At 45.9% G+C, this 17,300-nt stretch overlaps 1 protein-coding gene across 1 annotated transcript; it reads left to right on the top strand.

Moving 5' to 3' along the window:
* The first annotated feature begins 1,487 nt into the window (after positions 1-1,487).
* adamts5 (ADAM metallopeptidase with thrombospondin type 1 motif, 5 (aggrecanase-2)) lies at positions 1,488-15,797 on the top strand. Its single transcript, XM_080877865.1, has 8 exons — positions 1,488-2,858; positions 10,822-10,954; positions 11,192-11,359; positions 11,875-12,158; positions 13,464-13,647; positions 13,745-13,920; positions 14,006-14,181; positions 15,040-15,797. Exons 1-8 carry the CDS (start codon positions 1,779-1,781, stop codon positions 15,719-15,721), a joined length of 2,883 nt encoding a protein of 960 aa, XP_080733991.1. The 5' UTR covers positions 1,488-1,778; the 3' UTR covers positions 15,722-15,797.
* Positions 15,798-17,300: the final 1,503 nt, after the last annotated feature.

Here is a 17,300-nt window from a genome sequence, read left to right as displayed (position 1 = left end):
GCACACTTTGTAACAATTTGTGATTATTCTCTAAATATTTAAGTTAGTCATTTACAAGTTTTAGAAAGTAAAGCGCTCCTCTGTGTGGGATGTTTGGTTCAAATGTGGATCGTACCATGGCGGGATTTGACAGGGGGTGTTCCAGGGTTTATGGTGGCGGTGCACTGTGTTCCCATTTTGGGCCGAGTTTCCGCTGTCCACCCACACGACCCCCACCCCCATCACACAGCTGCGTGCCAGCCAGCACTGCCCACACCACTCAGTTGTCCAGCAAGCTTTTGGATTATGGCTCTTTAGGAGGGCTGACATGCTCTCTCACCGTCCGACGCAGCAAAGTTGAAATGTAATATCTGTTCTCAAGTTCTGCACAGAGAAGGAAGAAAAGTAGGAGGGGGGGGGAGTGTATCCACGAAGAGAGGCCTTCCTCTTAGCACACAGACACACACTGACCTCCCCCTTCGCTGGTGTGTGAAGGTAATAGCTGTTAGGTGAGTCAGCGAATGAGCAGTGTCTTGGAAGACTTTTTTTTTTCTTTTCTTTTCAGAAAAGCCACTCTCCTGTTTGGCTGCCCTCTGAGAGCATGTTTGTTTGTGCATGAGTGAGACGTGGTGACTTCAGCCCCAGCAAGAGGCTAAATCCCTCTCAGCACACAAGTATGACATCCCATTTGCAATACCACACACACACACACACACACTCCAGGCCCCTGAAAAGGTACAATAAATAATCAAGACAGGTCCTGGGGCAGTATCGGGCACAGCCACACACCTGCAGAGTCACACACACAACACACACACTTTTTTTCCTCTCCCACCACCTTTACATTCACAGAACCAGTTGGAGCAATACAGCACCTACTGTATGCACGCTCACAGATTTCCCTCCATTGCTTCCGTTTCCTCCTCAAACACACACACACAGCATTAAATGTTCTCACACCGGGAACAGTGAACTCCCAGAGTTCTTATTCAGGAGCGGCCATAAATTATCTATTCCGCTTTAAGTTTTTTGAAAGTCTCCTTTCAAATCCTGCCGCCCTTCAATTATTAAAGTAGTCAAAGTGGTAAAAGTGTTAAAAATAACAGGCTGGCATTTAATGGAGGGGTGTCGGAGTTCACTTTAAGGGGGGGGAGAAGCAACTTGGTTTTTTGTTTTTTGGGTGAAGTTTTTAATGTAAACTGGAAGTTGGTGTTGAAAACTTAAAACTGATGAATGCATAAGTTTTAGATTTTCATTATTTCTTCACAGCCACGAGTGACTTAAAGATAATAACTGCCTCCTCATTCCTTTGCTGAGGCAACAGAAAATCCTCCAGTGACAGCATTGTTACGGTTTCCCTCCTCTCCTCTCCTCCAGCACTTGACTTTACTCTGATTTGAGGAAGAGAGCGAGAGACAGAGAAAAGAGGAGGGGGGTGGAGGAATGGTGATTGAGCGCAAAGGGGGCAGGACTTTTTCCTCTCCGGGTCCTATTAAGAGCAAACTTTGTGTTTTTGTTCTCCAAGTTCAGCTCGGTGCTCTCCAGCCTGCGCACAGTTCCTCTCTGCTGCTCTTTTTTTCTTCCCTTTTCTGTTTTTTTCTGTTTTTTTCTTGTTTTTTTTTTTCTTCCTTTATGGTTTTATTTGCCTGCCTGTTGGTGAATGCTGTGTGCTTTTGGATGAGAGCTGTGGACACCGAGAGGATGCGCATTTTGGAGGAACAAGCACTCAAAGTTGTCTTCTCCTCTGGTCCAGGTTTGTTTTAGTGGATTCGTAGATGTTTGTCACGTTGGAATGAACAATGGTGCAGCTCCTGGGTGCTCTGACCGGGAGCATGCTCTGGTTTCGGCTACTGCTGCTGTGCGTCGTGGAGTTGGAGCTGGAAGCCGGGCTTGCCACTTTCCAGGGTTTCTATCTTCCACCTGCGAGCGGCTCGCCTCTGACACCTGCCCGGAGGACAGACGGGGTTGTGCGGACTATTGACCGGATTTACCACGGGGGAGGGAGGGTTGGCTACCTGGTGTACCTGGATGAGAGCCGCTTTCAGCTGGACATGGAACGAGACGAGTCGGTGCTGTCTCATCACTTCAGCCCCCAGTATGTGCTCGCCATGATGGGACAGAGCCCTGCGCCTCTGCAGAGGGAGTGCGTGTACCGCGGGACCGTGAACTCCAACCCGGAGTCCCTGGCCGTGTTCAACCTCTGCGGAGGAGGTCTCGAGGGCTTCTTCGCAGTGAAGGACGCGCGCTACACCGTCACCCCCATCGTCAGGGCAAAAGGACACGAGCATGACGTGCGCGCCCTGCAGGACAAGGATGCGGAGAGCGCGCTCCACGTGTTCACGCGCGAAAGTTTCAGCTTCGAGGAGATGAGCGAGGGCCGCGAGAGCTGCGGGACGCGCGACGGGCGCAAGAAACGCAAACGCCGGCGCAGAGGTCGCGGGAAGGGTAGACGGGAACGCGAGGGGCTCGCTTTGGAAGCCGAAGATGAGCGCGGGCGGAGATGGTGGAGCCGGCTCGCCACGGCACCCTCCCCGGAGCCGGGCGCACGGCGCAGGAGGTCGGTGTCTCGCGCCAGGTACGTGGAGCTGCTCCTGGTGGCGGACGAGACCATGACTAAGAAGTATGGAAAGGACTTGAACCACTACTTGCTCACGTTGGCCTCCATCGCCTCTAAGCTGTACGGGCACGCCAGCATCGAGAACCCCATCCGGCTGTCGGTGGTCAAAGTGACCGCGGTGACCGACAAGGAGAAGGGATTGGAGGTGACCAAGAACGCGGCGGCGACGCTCAAGAGCTTCTGCAAGTGGCAGAACCAGCAGAACCCACTGGACGACGACCACCAGCACCACCACGACGCCGCCATCCTCTTCACCAGGCAGGTAAACAGACAGCCCCCTCCCTTATTTATTTATGTTTCTCTTTTTTATTTTACGCGCCTCCACCTGCCGCTTCTCCGCTTGCGCGCTCGCATAGAGACCGAGGCAGCTGTTGGAGTGTGACGACACAGTTTGTTTTGATTTCGATGGCGCACGCGGGGGCAGCTGGTTCACTATAACCAAGGAGCTCACACACGTCACATATTCGTCTTTGAACATGAAGAAATGTCACGTTATTCTGTGTTTTAATCGATTTCCCTAAATATAAACCCCGAAGGTCGAAACAGCAACGACAGTTTGCCCGCGTGTCTCTGTGTTCACACCCCTGTAGTGTTTATTTTCCTGCTCCTTGTGTTTTCCTCCCATCTTCTGTTCTGCTGAAACTCGCGTGCGTAAATCGAGCGCAGCGTGTGTGAAAACGGCCATAAAAACTGTATTTCCTGCCCCTGGTGTTTTTCTGGGCAGGCCCTTCTGTCTCCATCCCACCCACCCCCATCCTCTCATCCCGTAACCCTCCCAGTCCCCTGACAACCCCAAAAAGCCTCGCAGTCTGTGTGTCCCAGTGTTGGAGACTTGAAATCAGCTGCAGGGTGCAGAGCAGAACTATCCCTAAAAAAAATTTCTAAATTCCCCCTGAAGCAGCATTTAATTAGGTAGCTGTCCCAGATCCCCCCCCCCCCCCCCTTTTTTTTCTTCTTCTTCTTCTCTTTCTCTCATCACTCCTGCCTGCACATTTCTTTCCCCAGTTACTTTTCCAGTGTCTGTCAGCTGGAGCCTGGGAGCTGTCAGAAAAACAAACACATCCACCCTGTGAGAAGCCCTGCGCTTTACTGAGACCACACTCTTCTATCCCTTCTTTCACCATCCCTTTCTCTCCTCCTACTCCTTCCCTAAATGTCTGGCCTGAAGCCGCAGGGCAGCAACAGCAGATCTGCATTTTTCACCTCTCCGGGTGTGGCTTTGTGGTGGTTTTAGCTGCAGTGTCAGATGGCTTCGCCTTGGATTGCGGTGGGTTTAAGTCATGCAAGGTCTTGTCATGGCTTGGGCTAAAAAAAAAAAGAAAATAGCATTGGTATTACTTCGGATCTCCTGCACAAGACAGCCGGTAGTGCATACCTGAGGTCAGCACAGCTGGCAGAGTGGCACAGTTTCTGTGCGCCAGCCACCTCGTGGCTCCTCTGCCACTACACCTGCAGGGGTGTGACTGAGAGAGAGCTCAGGCAGGAGGAAGTGGCATCCTTGGGCGCTTGGGTTTGGCAGGCTGGTCGGGCACGGAAACACTAATCCAGATACTCAGGCAGACTCGGGACAGACAGGCAGACTCAGAATGAACAGGAATTTTTTATGAAACATGACAGGCCGTGTACTGTGACTTCTTTCCAGCTGTTCTGCTGCTTTGATCTCATTAAAATACCCATGCTCACACTGGCATAACACATCCATCAGAGTGTCAGTGTACTGGTTAAAGTCGCCTTTTCATCTCCAGCATGCTATAGATAAGATTACAGTCATGCACAGTTTGAAACTTCAGAGTTATATCATGTACATTCAGTCCATTTCTGTCCTCACAGGTTACAGTCCACATGAATGCACCTCCCAGGACTAATTATCAGACTTCAAGACAACAAAATTTCCCTTTTCAAGGGACGGAAAGGCACATGTATGTTCCTAAAGAGCAAAAGGTCCATATTTCCACAGTTTGTTCTAGAATTTAAAGTGCAATATTAAGAGAGAAACACAAAAGAAAAGCATATGTGTATACATATATGTGTGTGTGTGTGTGTGTGTGTGTGTGTGTGTGTGTGTGTGTGTGTGTGTGTGTGTGTGTGTGTGTGTGTGTGTGTGTGTGTGTGTGTGTGTACATATATATTTATTTAAGTTTGAACCTTTATGTCATTCCATGTGATGTGAGATAAAGCTTTGAGTCAGTCTGTACTCCCTCCACTGTTCAAGTGACAAACCACTGTATACCTAAAGGTTCAATAACATAGTTCCAATATGATCCTCACTATATCACTCAGCACAATATTTTAGTGTCACCTCTCACGGCTCCTGCATTATTCACAAACCTGTCTCTGGGTCTCTTTCACACCCATCTCACCTTCACTGCTGAACCTGGAGGTCATACAGTGGATTCAGCCTCCCAGCAGTGCTTTTAATCATCCGTAACATAACGAAGTCCTCCGATGAACTTCATAAGGTGGGTTCTTGATTTCTATCTGTCTCACCTCTGCAGGACAAATGAGCCCAGTCGCTGCTAAATGCGGTTAATGTGTGCGGTGAGCATTAGCACAATCAGGTAATGCATGACCTAGCTTTTGGTGGGTCGTGATTTTAACAAGCCAAAGAGAAGTTTCTGGCTATTAGAGTTGTTATGGGACAGGTCGACAAGCAGGGCCACACTGCTGCAGAGGTGCTGCAAAGAGTGAAAAGATGCTGACATCATGAAAAATGTCTGCTTCGTGAGAAAGAATATTTTGCTGTCAATTGTTGCATAAGAATTGAGCTTAAGAGCAGCAAATTCTACACACAGAATGCAGCTATTAATGTTTCCACTAACTGAGGGGGTGCCAGCAAGAAAATAACTTGATTGGCCTCAATTACTTCATACCTTGTTGCTTTTTGCCTTGAAAAAGAAGAACTATTTTCTCAGGAACAGAACTTGTAGGCCAAATGGAAACGTCACGGGGAAAGACAAGTTCGAATGTGGCTTTGACTGAGCTCAAAGTTCCTTGTAAGCTCCATCTCACCGAATGTCAGAGGTATCAAATAATAAGAGGACGCTGGTTTTCATGTGAAAATCTTTCATCTGTGTATTCAGAGTGAAACTGTGATGCAGAGCCCAATTATTGCCGTCCGACAAAGTAGAGCCAAAGCTCACAGTGACCGCAGAGTCAGGCCGCTCCATTGTTCCCACACGAAAGGGCCAGATCGCACGGGGGCCCCTTTTGTGGTTGGGTCCAATTACTCCAACACCCAGTACCCGCAGTGTGCTGACCCGTGTGGCCGTGTCACCCAGTTCCACACATACCAGCACAAGAATAATACAACGGCTACATTGAACGGGACTTTGGACACTTTTGTGTGTGTTTGGCTGTGTTGTGTACAGTAGACAAAGCAGTACTATAAGGAAAGCATGAGCGCAAAACTGTGGATATACTGGCGTGCATACGTGTTCATGTTGCCATTTGGGGGGTGGGTTTCACTCACTTCAAACATTTGTAGCAATATTGCTCCCACCCTATGACCAACACTTGCCGACAGTGGGAAGGAAAAACTCTCTTTTCACAGGAAGAAACCTCCAGCAGAACCAGGATCAGGGAGGGGCAGTCGTCTGTCACGGCTATTGGGAGGGAGACAAGAAAAAAAAACACTGTGGAAGAGAGCCAGAGATTAATAACAACTAATGATTAAATGGAAAGTAGTGTATAAACAACAACAAGTTAGATAAATGCATATATTAGGGGAAAGTACTGTATGATAAATGTCTTAACAGCATTAATCCTCATGTGCCAGTGAGAAAGCTCGACGTAGAGACACATTACACCATCTATTCCCTCCACACGGTTGTAGTCATTTGCCCTCTGGCAGTATAAACATGTGTATAGTTTGGAGCCCCCCACCCCTTTCCTGTGCACTTGCCTCCACTCCTCTCCAGCGTCCATACATTGAAGTGTACATTTCCCAGCCCTCGCCCCCGTCACAGCCAGTTACTCTATTTGTTTTCAATGCTCTTGATATTTCACATGTGCTTTACTTCGTCTGGCATATGTTGACAACCTGCAGACAGCTTTTAGATTCCAAACTTTCGACCCCCTCGCAACCCCCCGCCCCCCATGTCTGTCTGTCGACATTACATAACTAGCCCAGGAGTTTGGTTTGTCCCATGCCAACAAACGAACCTCGCCCTCTTCACCCTCAAGATGCATCGGTGACTTTAAAACACACTCCTGTTTGCAGTCATTTCCTAAAGTTTCCTTTGATTCTGGACTAAAGGCCAATTCATGTGACACAACAAATTAAAAATAACTCCATTTATTCACTCCACCAAACTATTTATTTTCTCATTAACTGATAAGCAGTTTTTCTTTTGAACTGCACCAAGTGCAACTTAATCCGTCATGTGTGTTTCTTAACTCTTATCTGCCTCGCTGTTGTGTGCCACCTTCAAAAGCAGGGACTATGGCATCCTCATACTGGTTATTTATTTCTTTAAAGTATAGAACTGAAGTGCTTCTGTTCTTTGATTTACTATGGTGTTCCCCAAGGATCATTACTGGGACCACTGTTGTTCAGTGTGCAAGTGCTGCCACATTGTCAAATCCATCTACACTGATGACACACAGACATTTCTAGTAGTTCTTCCTAGACTTTGAAAGTAAAGGTTTACTTGTAAGGAATCATTTGGGTGCATTTGAACATTCTTCAGTCAAAAGTTTTCAAGGATGTCTCCATTAATCTCAAGGTAATGGATCTAAATGGATCTAAAATCAGGTGATAAAAATGTAGCAACCGTTGAGACGAGTCTGTTTCTGATGGGATGTAAGAATTTTGGAGGCAAAGCCTTGCTAGATAGGTCATGCACATGTTTGGGGTAATTTTAGACATGCTAACAAGCTCATTACAAAGTATCTCAACTGCTTAGTTGAAAGTCTTTAATGTGGTTGCAAATCTTTTGTACTTAGCGCAAAGAACCATCAGCTAAGGCCGGGGTGAATGTCAGTTTTCAAAGGTGTTTGGTCATATGTTAAAGTGGACACTCCTTCCTTCTTATATTTTATCCTATTTTCAAGAAAATCTAAATACATAAGGACATTTTTTTTACTAATCATGAACATAATGACTGTAAAATAGTCTCATTTTGTGCATATCAAAGACTATAAAGAACAAGAGCAACCTATTAAATGGTTATTATTTACCTTTTGACGAATATGTGTCAGCTTTTGGTCAGCGTTACTCACTGGTGGCGAATCATTCGGAACCATTACGGTCAGTGTTTGTAATTAGGATTGCTGGAAATCAACCTGCAGCAGGTTTCACAAAGTGAGCTGAACTCTCTCTGCGAGAGGGACTGCTCTGTGTGTTTGGGTCTAGCCAACTGTTTGTTTAGCCTCGGCTTAGACTGCAAGTGGTCTTGTACCTCACACACACACAGAAACATACACACTGACACACTGCTCTGATCGCCTCTTGACCTTTGCAGCCAGCTTGCCACCTGTTCTCCTGTTATTTCTGCCAATATTGCCGTAACTCCTTGTCCTCTCAGTTCTTCTCCTTAATTTCCGGCAATCCTCCATCCTTTCCCAGCTGTGAGTGATTCTTGAACTTATTTTTCTTTACCCGCCCTGCTTTTCTTTTTCTCTGCATGTCTGCAGAGGCCTTCGAATGAAAGCGAGTTTAGGAAGTCTTGGCAGAGGGAAGAAGTAGAAAATATGCTCAGTTTTGGGGGGAATTTCCTGTATTATTCACTCGTCACTATTTATCAAACAGGAGATTCCAATTTTTCACCCGCTTGTTACACGGGGTTATATCAATGAAAGGCATGTACACAAAAAAAGGAGCGGAACAAAAACAGCTCTCACATTAATATCTGGGAGGGGATGAATGAATAAACAAATGAAATGGAAAAGGGGTGTAAAGCGCAGCAGGGTGAAAGAGTATGGGAAAAGGGGAGAAGAGAAAGCCAAAATATGAAGGCTAACTTCTCTATAAGTCCTCGGTTTCTGAGCAAAATAAACAAGCTTCCTTTTGTAGTTTTCAGGCCTTTCCACACACAGGCAGAAACTTCAGTTTTGCTCTAGTTAGCCGTCCGTGCAGTCAGAATCAGCCTTTGTTTGCTTCCTCTTTCATCCAGCAGCTAATTGGCAAAAGCACATGCGGTCTTCCTGTATCTGTGTGCATTGTGAATTTCCAGTAAAATGCTATATATGTTCCATGTCCTTAATTGTATGCACTTACAGCTATCTGAGTGTGTGTTTCTGTGCGAGCAGGTCCCACCCAGTCAGTCATGTGTGTGAGTGCAGAACACAAGGCAGTTTGTTCCAAACCGATCGGCCCGGAACGGGTAAACACCCTCCCCACAGAGCCTCTCACACACGATCCAGCAGGCCTGTCAGCACCATTTAACATGACAATTCATCCTCTCCATGGGACATGTGTGTGTCTGCGCGTGTGTGGAAATGCATGAATCTCAGTCTCCATATATGTATGTGCAACTATGTGCCGAACGCATATTTTTTAAGCATGTCCCGTTGGACTGGCTCATGTGCAGGCCTGCTTGTACTGATGGAACGGTACGATTTGCCGATTGATTTTAGCACTCAGTGCAGCCAGGCAGCGCCGCCTGAGGCATCATCTGCATGGACATGTGTGGGAATCAAAACAAAGATCAATACTGTGTACTCTGGCAAGGCAGACAGACAGATGGTGGAGGAGAGAGTGAGCAGGGAGAGCAAAAAAAGTGCGTATTAAAATCATTTTAGCTTGAAGAAAGGTGCCAAAGAACAATGACAGGCACATCTTTAATCTGGATCAGTCAGCACACTGGATTTAACAACAGCTTTTGAGAAATTAACATATTGTGTTGTGGTTAAAGACATTAGAAGTAAATTGTGAACAGCTGGGACTTACTGAAACTTTTGTGTGTTGTGTTGCAGATACATCCACCATAATTGGAAGTCACCTTGTACACTTGCACAATAATACCTTAACTATCCCATCTAGAGGTACAACCAGTATAGCTGCCCTCTATCCAAGATGAGAAGCAGAAGTTCTTCTATACAGCCTTTGGTTCAAACAGGTAGCTGGTGACTGAAATGGGAAACGCAACGACACCTGTAGCTCTTGCCATAGACTGTAGATAAAAGATGGGAGTAGCAACTAGTATCTGAGCTTCTCATTTTGAAACCTTCAGCATTTTGCCTCCCGTCATGTTGGTGTAATGATTCACAATATTTGGACAAGAGGACAAAAGACTTCATAAACGGCCTACACCAAACAGCAATCCATATTATTTGTCAAATAATTCCAGTGAAAGCAAAATGGAAAACGCAACAACACCATAAACCAGGCCCAGCTCAGTGGCTAGCGGGCGCGAGGCCTTGCAGGTGACATTGGCCTGTGTCGACACACCATAAAAAATAGTTCAACCACGATACAGTTGTAGAGTTGGAAACTATCCACGATGAACAAAATCAAGCTGTAAATATGCTTTTATAGTCTTTATAGTGGGGTATTTTAACATGCAGTTGGCTTCATTCTGTAGCCCCATAGGTAGCGTGTTGGTTTTGGAAAGTGAAGAAGAGTGACGTAAAACCAAACAATCATATGACCTCCTATGAGCAAGCACTTTGGCGACAGTGGGAAGGAAAAACTCCCTTTTAACAGGAAGAAACCGCTGACAGAACCAGGCTCAGGGCGGGGCGGGGCCATCTGCTGCAGCCGGTTGGGGTGAGAGGAGGAAGATAAAAGACATGCCTTCTCTAAAATCTGAGCAATAAACTGTAATTCTGAGATGGGTTTGTTACTGGCAAGAGGAGAGAAGGGTCAACCTTGGGTTTTTTTGTTTTTTTGTAAAAGTGGTCGGAGGACAGCATTCCTAAAATAAGCAGGGACTTTGCTAGACACTGGTGAAGCGTTGATTACGGCGAGTACACGGGGACCAGTAGATTAAAAGGCAGTTTTGAACTCATGGAGCTTCCTCCTATATCACTCGTAATTTCTCCTCCCCCAGCATGAGAGGACTGGTCCCGGCAACAAGCCGACCATTTAGCTTCTTCAGCAAGTGGATGATTTCTATGCTGGAGCAGACTCGAGATCCAGAGTTTCGAAGTAGCTTTACCTATATTTCATTTAATTGTGATGAAATACAGATTATCTTAGACCTCATATCTTGAGATTGAGTATGAAGCCCATTATTTATTTGTTATTAGCTTTTGATTTAAATGTGCAGTATTTTTTTGTCCAGGACCTCTGTGGCCACCACTCCTGTGACACGCTGGGCATGGCGGACGTCGGCACCATCTGCTCTCCAGAGAGGAGCTGCGCCGTCATCGAGGACGACGGGCTTCACGCCGCATTTACCGTCGCCCATGAGATAGGTAGGCATGGATACACACACACAGCAACACAAAGATGTAAACAAGCCAGGGCTTGCACATGCACATCTGTCAGCACTCTGTCTTCCTCTCGCTGATTAATCTCACACCAGTGTTCCCTGATGTCATACCACTGATAACATTAGGTGTGTTTTCTTTTCTCATTCTTGCTGCGTGTGCAAATCTGAGACAAGTCCTTCAGGGGGAAAAACAAAAATGTCCTCTCTCGTTGTGACTCAGGTCACCTGCTTGGTTTGTCCCACGACGACTCCAAGTTCTGCGAAGAGCGCTTCGGAGTGAACAGCGACAAGCGGCTCATGTCCTCCATTCTCACCTCCATCGATGCCTCCAAACCCTGGAGCCGCTGCACCTCAGCAACCATCATCGACTTCTTCGACGACGGCAACGGTGAGCGTGGGAGAAGATGCACGACAGCAATGCTTGTAATTTCTTTCTAAAAGTGAGAACTTTTCCCAGGCTGCCACCTCCAAATTGCATCCATGTAAATTTGACTGGTGATAGCTATCACTGAGAGCTGTTTACTACCAAGCAAAGCAATAATCTCTATTAATAGAGGCTTATTTACAATCCTGTTAAGTTCTTTAAAGAGCAGTTGCAGTGCAGCCAAAGATCAGGATGAGTCATGCTTTGCATTCCAGTTTGATCAGGCAGTTTTATTCATGACAACCATAAAGCACCACAGTTTGCTGACTTTTTGCTCAGCGTTTCCATGGATTTCGGCGTATTTCATGTACCAACAGCATGATTTAAGGCTTGACAGCATGTGCTGCTGCTCCAGCACTTTTATTGAGTGATAGGTCATAATGGCCTAGTTTATCTGTCAACTGAAAGAAGCATTCGTACACCAGTGCACAAACAGTATGCACGGCACAGATCTTTAAAAACACCTCCTTCCTCCACAGCCGAATGCCTCCTCGACTCGCCCCGCCAGGCCCTCCTCGGCCCCGAGGAGCTCCCGGGGCAGAGCTACGACGCCGTACGCCAGTGTCGCCTGGCCTTCGGCCCTGAGTACACGGTGTGCCCGGGCATGGACGTATGTTCGCGGCTGTGGTGCGCAGTGATTCGCCAGGGACAGATGGTGTGCCTGACCAAGAAGCTGCCGGCAGTGGAGGGAACGCCCTGTGGGAAGGGTCGCATCTGCCTGCAGGGAAAGTGCGTGGACAAGACCCGCAAGAAGCACTACTCGGTAAGAGGGATGGATGGATGGTGTTGGAGTCTAAGGTAAAAGACGCAGAGACAGAAGGAATTTGTCAGGAGAGACAAAAGGGAGTCGATAGAAATAGAGTTCTTTTTATAGCTCGCAAGCTGATATTTTAGGATCTCATTCCCACATTGGACAAACTTGTTTGTAGGAGACAAAGAGAAAAAGTATACACTTCATATGTAGAGCACACAGGGGTGCTTTGGAGAGCGCATGGAAGTAGAAAGTCAGTAAAAAAAAATGAAAGCGAGCAAAAGATCAAATTCATTCTGTGGCTTCATTGTGTGGTCTGCTGTATTCAAGACACTGCTGATCTGTGCTATTTGTTCCGTCGGCCTTACTCAAACAGGCCCAAATTGAATTTGGCCTTTATGAGTTAAAGGATCCAATCTGTTCTTGGCAGACTGTCGACCCTGTGTGTGTGTGTGCATCAGGGGAGGAAAAGAGAGGGAATGTCCAAAAAAGAAAGATTGGGAGCAAGGAGAATATTTTCTCCTTTTGTGTTTGTTTGTCACATGACATTTGACGAGAGCGACTGGATCCTTGGCAGACGGCTGCACGGCTAGATGTGGCTCAAGTTCTGAGTCATTTCATTTTCACTGCTTATATGACGAGCAGTTTCCTGCTCGGAGCAAGCTTAAACCCACTCCCTGTATTTTAGACTTTGGGATCTTTTAACCTCTCCGTATTTCTTGAAGTATGATTGCAGATTGCATAGCTTTTACTGTGGAAAGAATTGGTTCAAGTGCCATAAAACTCTGCAGTGGAATTAAATGGAAAGCTATTTCCAAAGAAATAGGGGGATTACACGATCCAGTTTGTCTCATAAAATGCAAAGAGCTACTTATCCAGTTGTTTTTATCGCCAATGAATCATGTAAGGCTGGTTGGAAAGACACAAAAAAATAGTCATGTTACCTGAAGAATTTCATTCAGGCTGCTCCTCCGGGGAAGCATGTGAGCTCTGACCGCAGATAGAACCTCCTCTGCTGCACTAACGAGTGGCTTTTAAAAAGAGTTATTATCACATGACCATAGTCTCCAACCTTTTCCCGTCTCTTTTCCAAAGTGAACGTCACATTTTCCTTTATCGCAGATCTCTCTCCAAACAGCTTTTCCTATGACATGTGATTTGGCCGACTCCAGCTTCTAGCATGTTTGATAAGCACTAATTGTTCTCTCTCATCTCCTTTTTTTCCTTCATCTTTTATACCCTCTGATCTTTCCTCTGCTGTCATTTTTGCCTCTTTCATCTTCCCTCTCCTCTCTACTCCTTTCGCTCCTCTGCCAGGCGTCCAATCACGGTAGCTGGAGTTCTTGGGGTCCTTGGGGTCCGTGCTCCAGAACTTGTGGGGGTGGGGTGCAGTTTGCCCAGCGCCTTTGCAACAACCCACCACCACGGAACAACGGGCGCTACTGCACAGGAAAGAGGGCCATCTATCGGTCTTGCAGTGTAACACCGTGCCCAACACCAAGTGAGCGTGACAGCTTAAGAATGCATAAGCTATTAGTGCACATCTATTAGTACGTAGTCATTAATTTCAAACCTCTTTTTACTGCACTTTCCTGCAGACAAGAGTTTCCGCCAGGAGCAGTGTGAGGTGCGCAACGGTCCCCAGACAGATCCCAAAGGGGTGAAGACCTTCGTTGAGTGGGTGCCTAAGTACGCAGGAGTTCTGCCTAAAGATGTGTGCAAGCTAACTTGCAGAGCAAAAGGAACTGGATACTATGTGGTGTTCTCTCAAAGGGTGAGTTACTTAGACGACAGCGCTGTGTATTTAATGACGGGGGAGATGTACACGATTGATCACGATAGCGACTTTGTGTTTTCAGGTGGTAGATGGGACAGAGTGCCGTCCGTACAGCAGTTCGGTATGCGTGAAAGGGAAATGTGTGCGGACAGGATGCGATGGCATCATTGGCTCCAAGCTTCAGTTTGACAAGTGTGGTATATGTGGAGGTGATGGCACAGGATGCATACGTGTGGTGGGAAACTTCACCAAGAAGAGGTAAGGCAAAAGCATTGTATGCATTGTAGCTCCATTGCATACATGCATGAGCAGGACTGTTAGTAGCTGGTCAGTTTGTACATGGAAGATGTCAACAACTATGTCATATTGCTTCTTGTCATGATACGCTCTTGTCAGTATTTACATAACAGCATCACTACTTCATAACTGCTGATGGTGGCGCTGCAGGTAGAGCAAATCGATGTTAATTTGTAGTGAAGCAGTAAAATATTAGACATTCAATTGATTATCTAACTCAATGGACGAATTACAACTTCATAATTCTATTCACTAGCACTAACACCACAATACAATGAAAAATTCCTGATTTTTGGATTTTTTTGTGGTGTTTTCCTTTAGGTACACAGATATTGTGGTCCATCATAGATAACTGCCTTGCAGGTTATCAGTCTTGCAGAATCACTACATCGTGATACCTTTGGTGTATTGTTATAATATCGTACCGTGAATAACTATGCGATACCCAGGCCTAAATGTTAACTCTGATTATATCTAATTATCAGTTGGCTTAAGACTTTATTTTGTGTTGTGCTAATCCTACTATATGGCCGGCGTAACAGTATCTAGCGTGAAAAAAGCTCACGGACTTAGCTACAGTCATAGTACAAACAAAAATGTATCCGCACATGACTATTTAGGCAGATATCCGTTGACTGTTGCTCTTTAACTCCCTCTATTTGCATTTGTTATTAGTGTTGCTAAACAAGCCTAAATTTATTCTGATTCTATAGCATGTGACAGCAGGTCTAAACACTGAAAACGGCTTTTAGTTTTATAAGGACAAGATCATGTGTTATTTACTGAACTGACCCCTCTACTTTCTCTCATGCCAAACAGTAAGGGCTACACTGACGTAGTGAAGATCCCTGCAGGCTCTACTCACATCAAGGTTCGTCAGCACAAGGCCAAGGACCAGACCCGGTACACTGCCTACCTAGCTCTTCGACGGCCCAATGGAGACTACCTCCTAAATGGCAAGTTCATGATCTCCACCTCTGAGACAGTCATCCCACTCAACGGTTCTGTGCTCAACTACAGTGGGTGGAGCCAGAGGGAGGAATGGCTTCACAGTATGGGCCCCGGGGCTCTTCAAGAACCCTTGGTGGTTCAGATTCTAGCGACAGATGCCAAAAAGCCTCTGGATGTCCATTATAGCTTTTTCATGCCCCGTCGGACAAATCCACAGCCACGGTCACTTCCTCTCATCCCCAATCCAAAGTTAACTACAACACTGTTAACTACGACAAGAACCACCACCACTACCACTAGCAGTACCACTTTGTCTTCCTACGCTCCTCCTCTTCTTGTTCCAGGGCCATCCACAGCTCCAGGTCCCTCAACCCCGGCTCCAGGGCCACAGTGGGTAACGGGGCCGTGGATGACCTGCTCCAGGACTTGTGACACTGGCTGGCAGAGCCGGACAGTGCAGTGTAAGGACCGGGATGGGAAACTGTCTAAAAGATGTGTGCTGGGTGCCCGCCCCTCAGCCTTCAGACACTGTCTGGTGAAGAAATGCTGAGGCGGCAAGAGGAAAGTGTCAATTGATTAAAGTCTCAAGTGCTGGATGTAGAACTACAAACCAATGAATTAAAAATGTCGAACCTTAAACAGGACAGTGAATGTTGTCAGATAGCACCCAGAATAGACCCAAAGAGACTCTGAGGCAGATCGGCATGGATGTACCTGACCATATGGCAGAGGAATTATCTGGAATAACAATAGCTATGCAGAATCGAGGACAGTTTTGATATGAGAGTGATGACTGTTGCCCTGCCATGGCTAAGTTGCATGCCACATGGACAAATAACTAACTGTCTTTACTTCAGTCTCCAAATTCTGGAGGCCTAGTGTGTGTTGCCCCGTAATGGCATGCGTGTCGTGTCTTCTTATGATTCCATGTGTTCATCTCACTGTGGGAATTTGGAAATCGTCTTTTGTCCTAAGACAAGAGCCCCAACCAAGGGAAGCCTTCGTTACTCATCTCATCATCAGTCACACAACTTTCACACCACATGTCATGAACCTAGATTGTCATCTCCTGTACATTCGACATTTTAGTGTCTCTCACAGAAGGCAGCCCTGACCGACAAAAAGGTCTCTTCCATTAAACAGGCTTCCATTCTGTTAAATAGTGGTCCATAGTCTTCCAATCAAAGGTTCTTTGCTTATAAAAATGTGACTGAAATGTCCATATTACTGTAGCTGCAGACAGATCGCACAGCTAGCCATATATTTGACTTCAGGCATTTGCGTCTTTCTTTGATAGATCCAACTGACAACCAAAAACACAACAGATAGCTCATGAATACAGTTTCCAGCTGAAGGTACATGGGGAGATTGGCTCGATGACCAAGAACAAACGTGAAAACCCAGACATCGATGATACATTGTGTTAAAGCTCTATATTTAATCAAATGTACCAAGGTCAAGACAACTTTTGAGTGATCACTTCACTCAGAATGAGCATAGGAAGAAAGTTTATCCTAAAGACACCAGTATTGATTCTACTGACTCTTACAACTACCCGTTCACTGCAACAGCAGCATAGCATCTTAAAAAAGAAGTTGAATAAGAGGCAAAGTGACCATGACACTCCTTAATATTTATGGAGAATGATAGTGACTCACAGGTCTGGGACAATGCTTGGTTTTAATGCCTGTGCAGTGTGTAAGTGTGAGCATGTTATGTGCCACTACCCAGTCCTGTGTTTTAAGCACATTGAGTATATACCGTGAACATGTTTTACTACGTCTTGAAACTTCTTCACTCTCAGCTCCACATATGTCAGTCATTATACTGGTGCTGAAAGGGTATTTTTTGTGTTAGTTAATGCCTGTTTGTCTGTTTATCTGTTTAGGAAATTATGCTAATATGACATTGTGTGCCCTGGATACTCGCAATGACAGCAAGAGAAATAGTAATGCAGTCATTATTGTCCTTTTGCAATTCAATTCTTTTTTTCATCACATTTTACTCTTTTGCTCATTTTACATGCTGTCCAAGTCATTTTTTCAGGACTGATGGGTGAAGTTGGCTATCATACAAAAATATATTGATGTCACAAAAAAGTCCTTTGGAACAAGGATTAAATTGTTCAA

This window comes from Rhamphochromis sp. 'chilingali', assembly GCF_963969265.1.
Source record: "Rhamphochromis sp. 'chilingali' genome assembly, chromosome: 3".
Classification (NCBI taxonomy): Eukaryota; Metazoa; Chordata; class Actinopteri; order Cichliformes; family Cichlidae; genus Rhamphochromis; species Rhamphochromis sp. 'chilingali'.
This window is presented reverse-complemented; position numbering and strand designations above follow the sequence as displayed.

Excerpts from the sequence above, each read along its gene's own strand:
- adamts5 (XM_080877865.1), top strand. The coding sequence starts at position 1,779 with ATGGTGCAGCTCCTGGGTGCTCTGACCGGGAGCATGCTCTGGTTTCGG. Across the intron at positions 13,921-14,005 it reads ATGTGGTGTTCTCTCAAAGG|GTGGTAGATGGGACAGAGTG; the intron begins GTGAGTTACTTA and ends TTGTGTTTTCAG. Across the intron at positions 14,182-15,039 it reads GGAAACTTCACCAAGAAGAG|TAAGGGCTACACTGACGTAG; the intron begins GTAAGGCAAAAG and ends CATGCCAAACAG.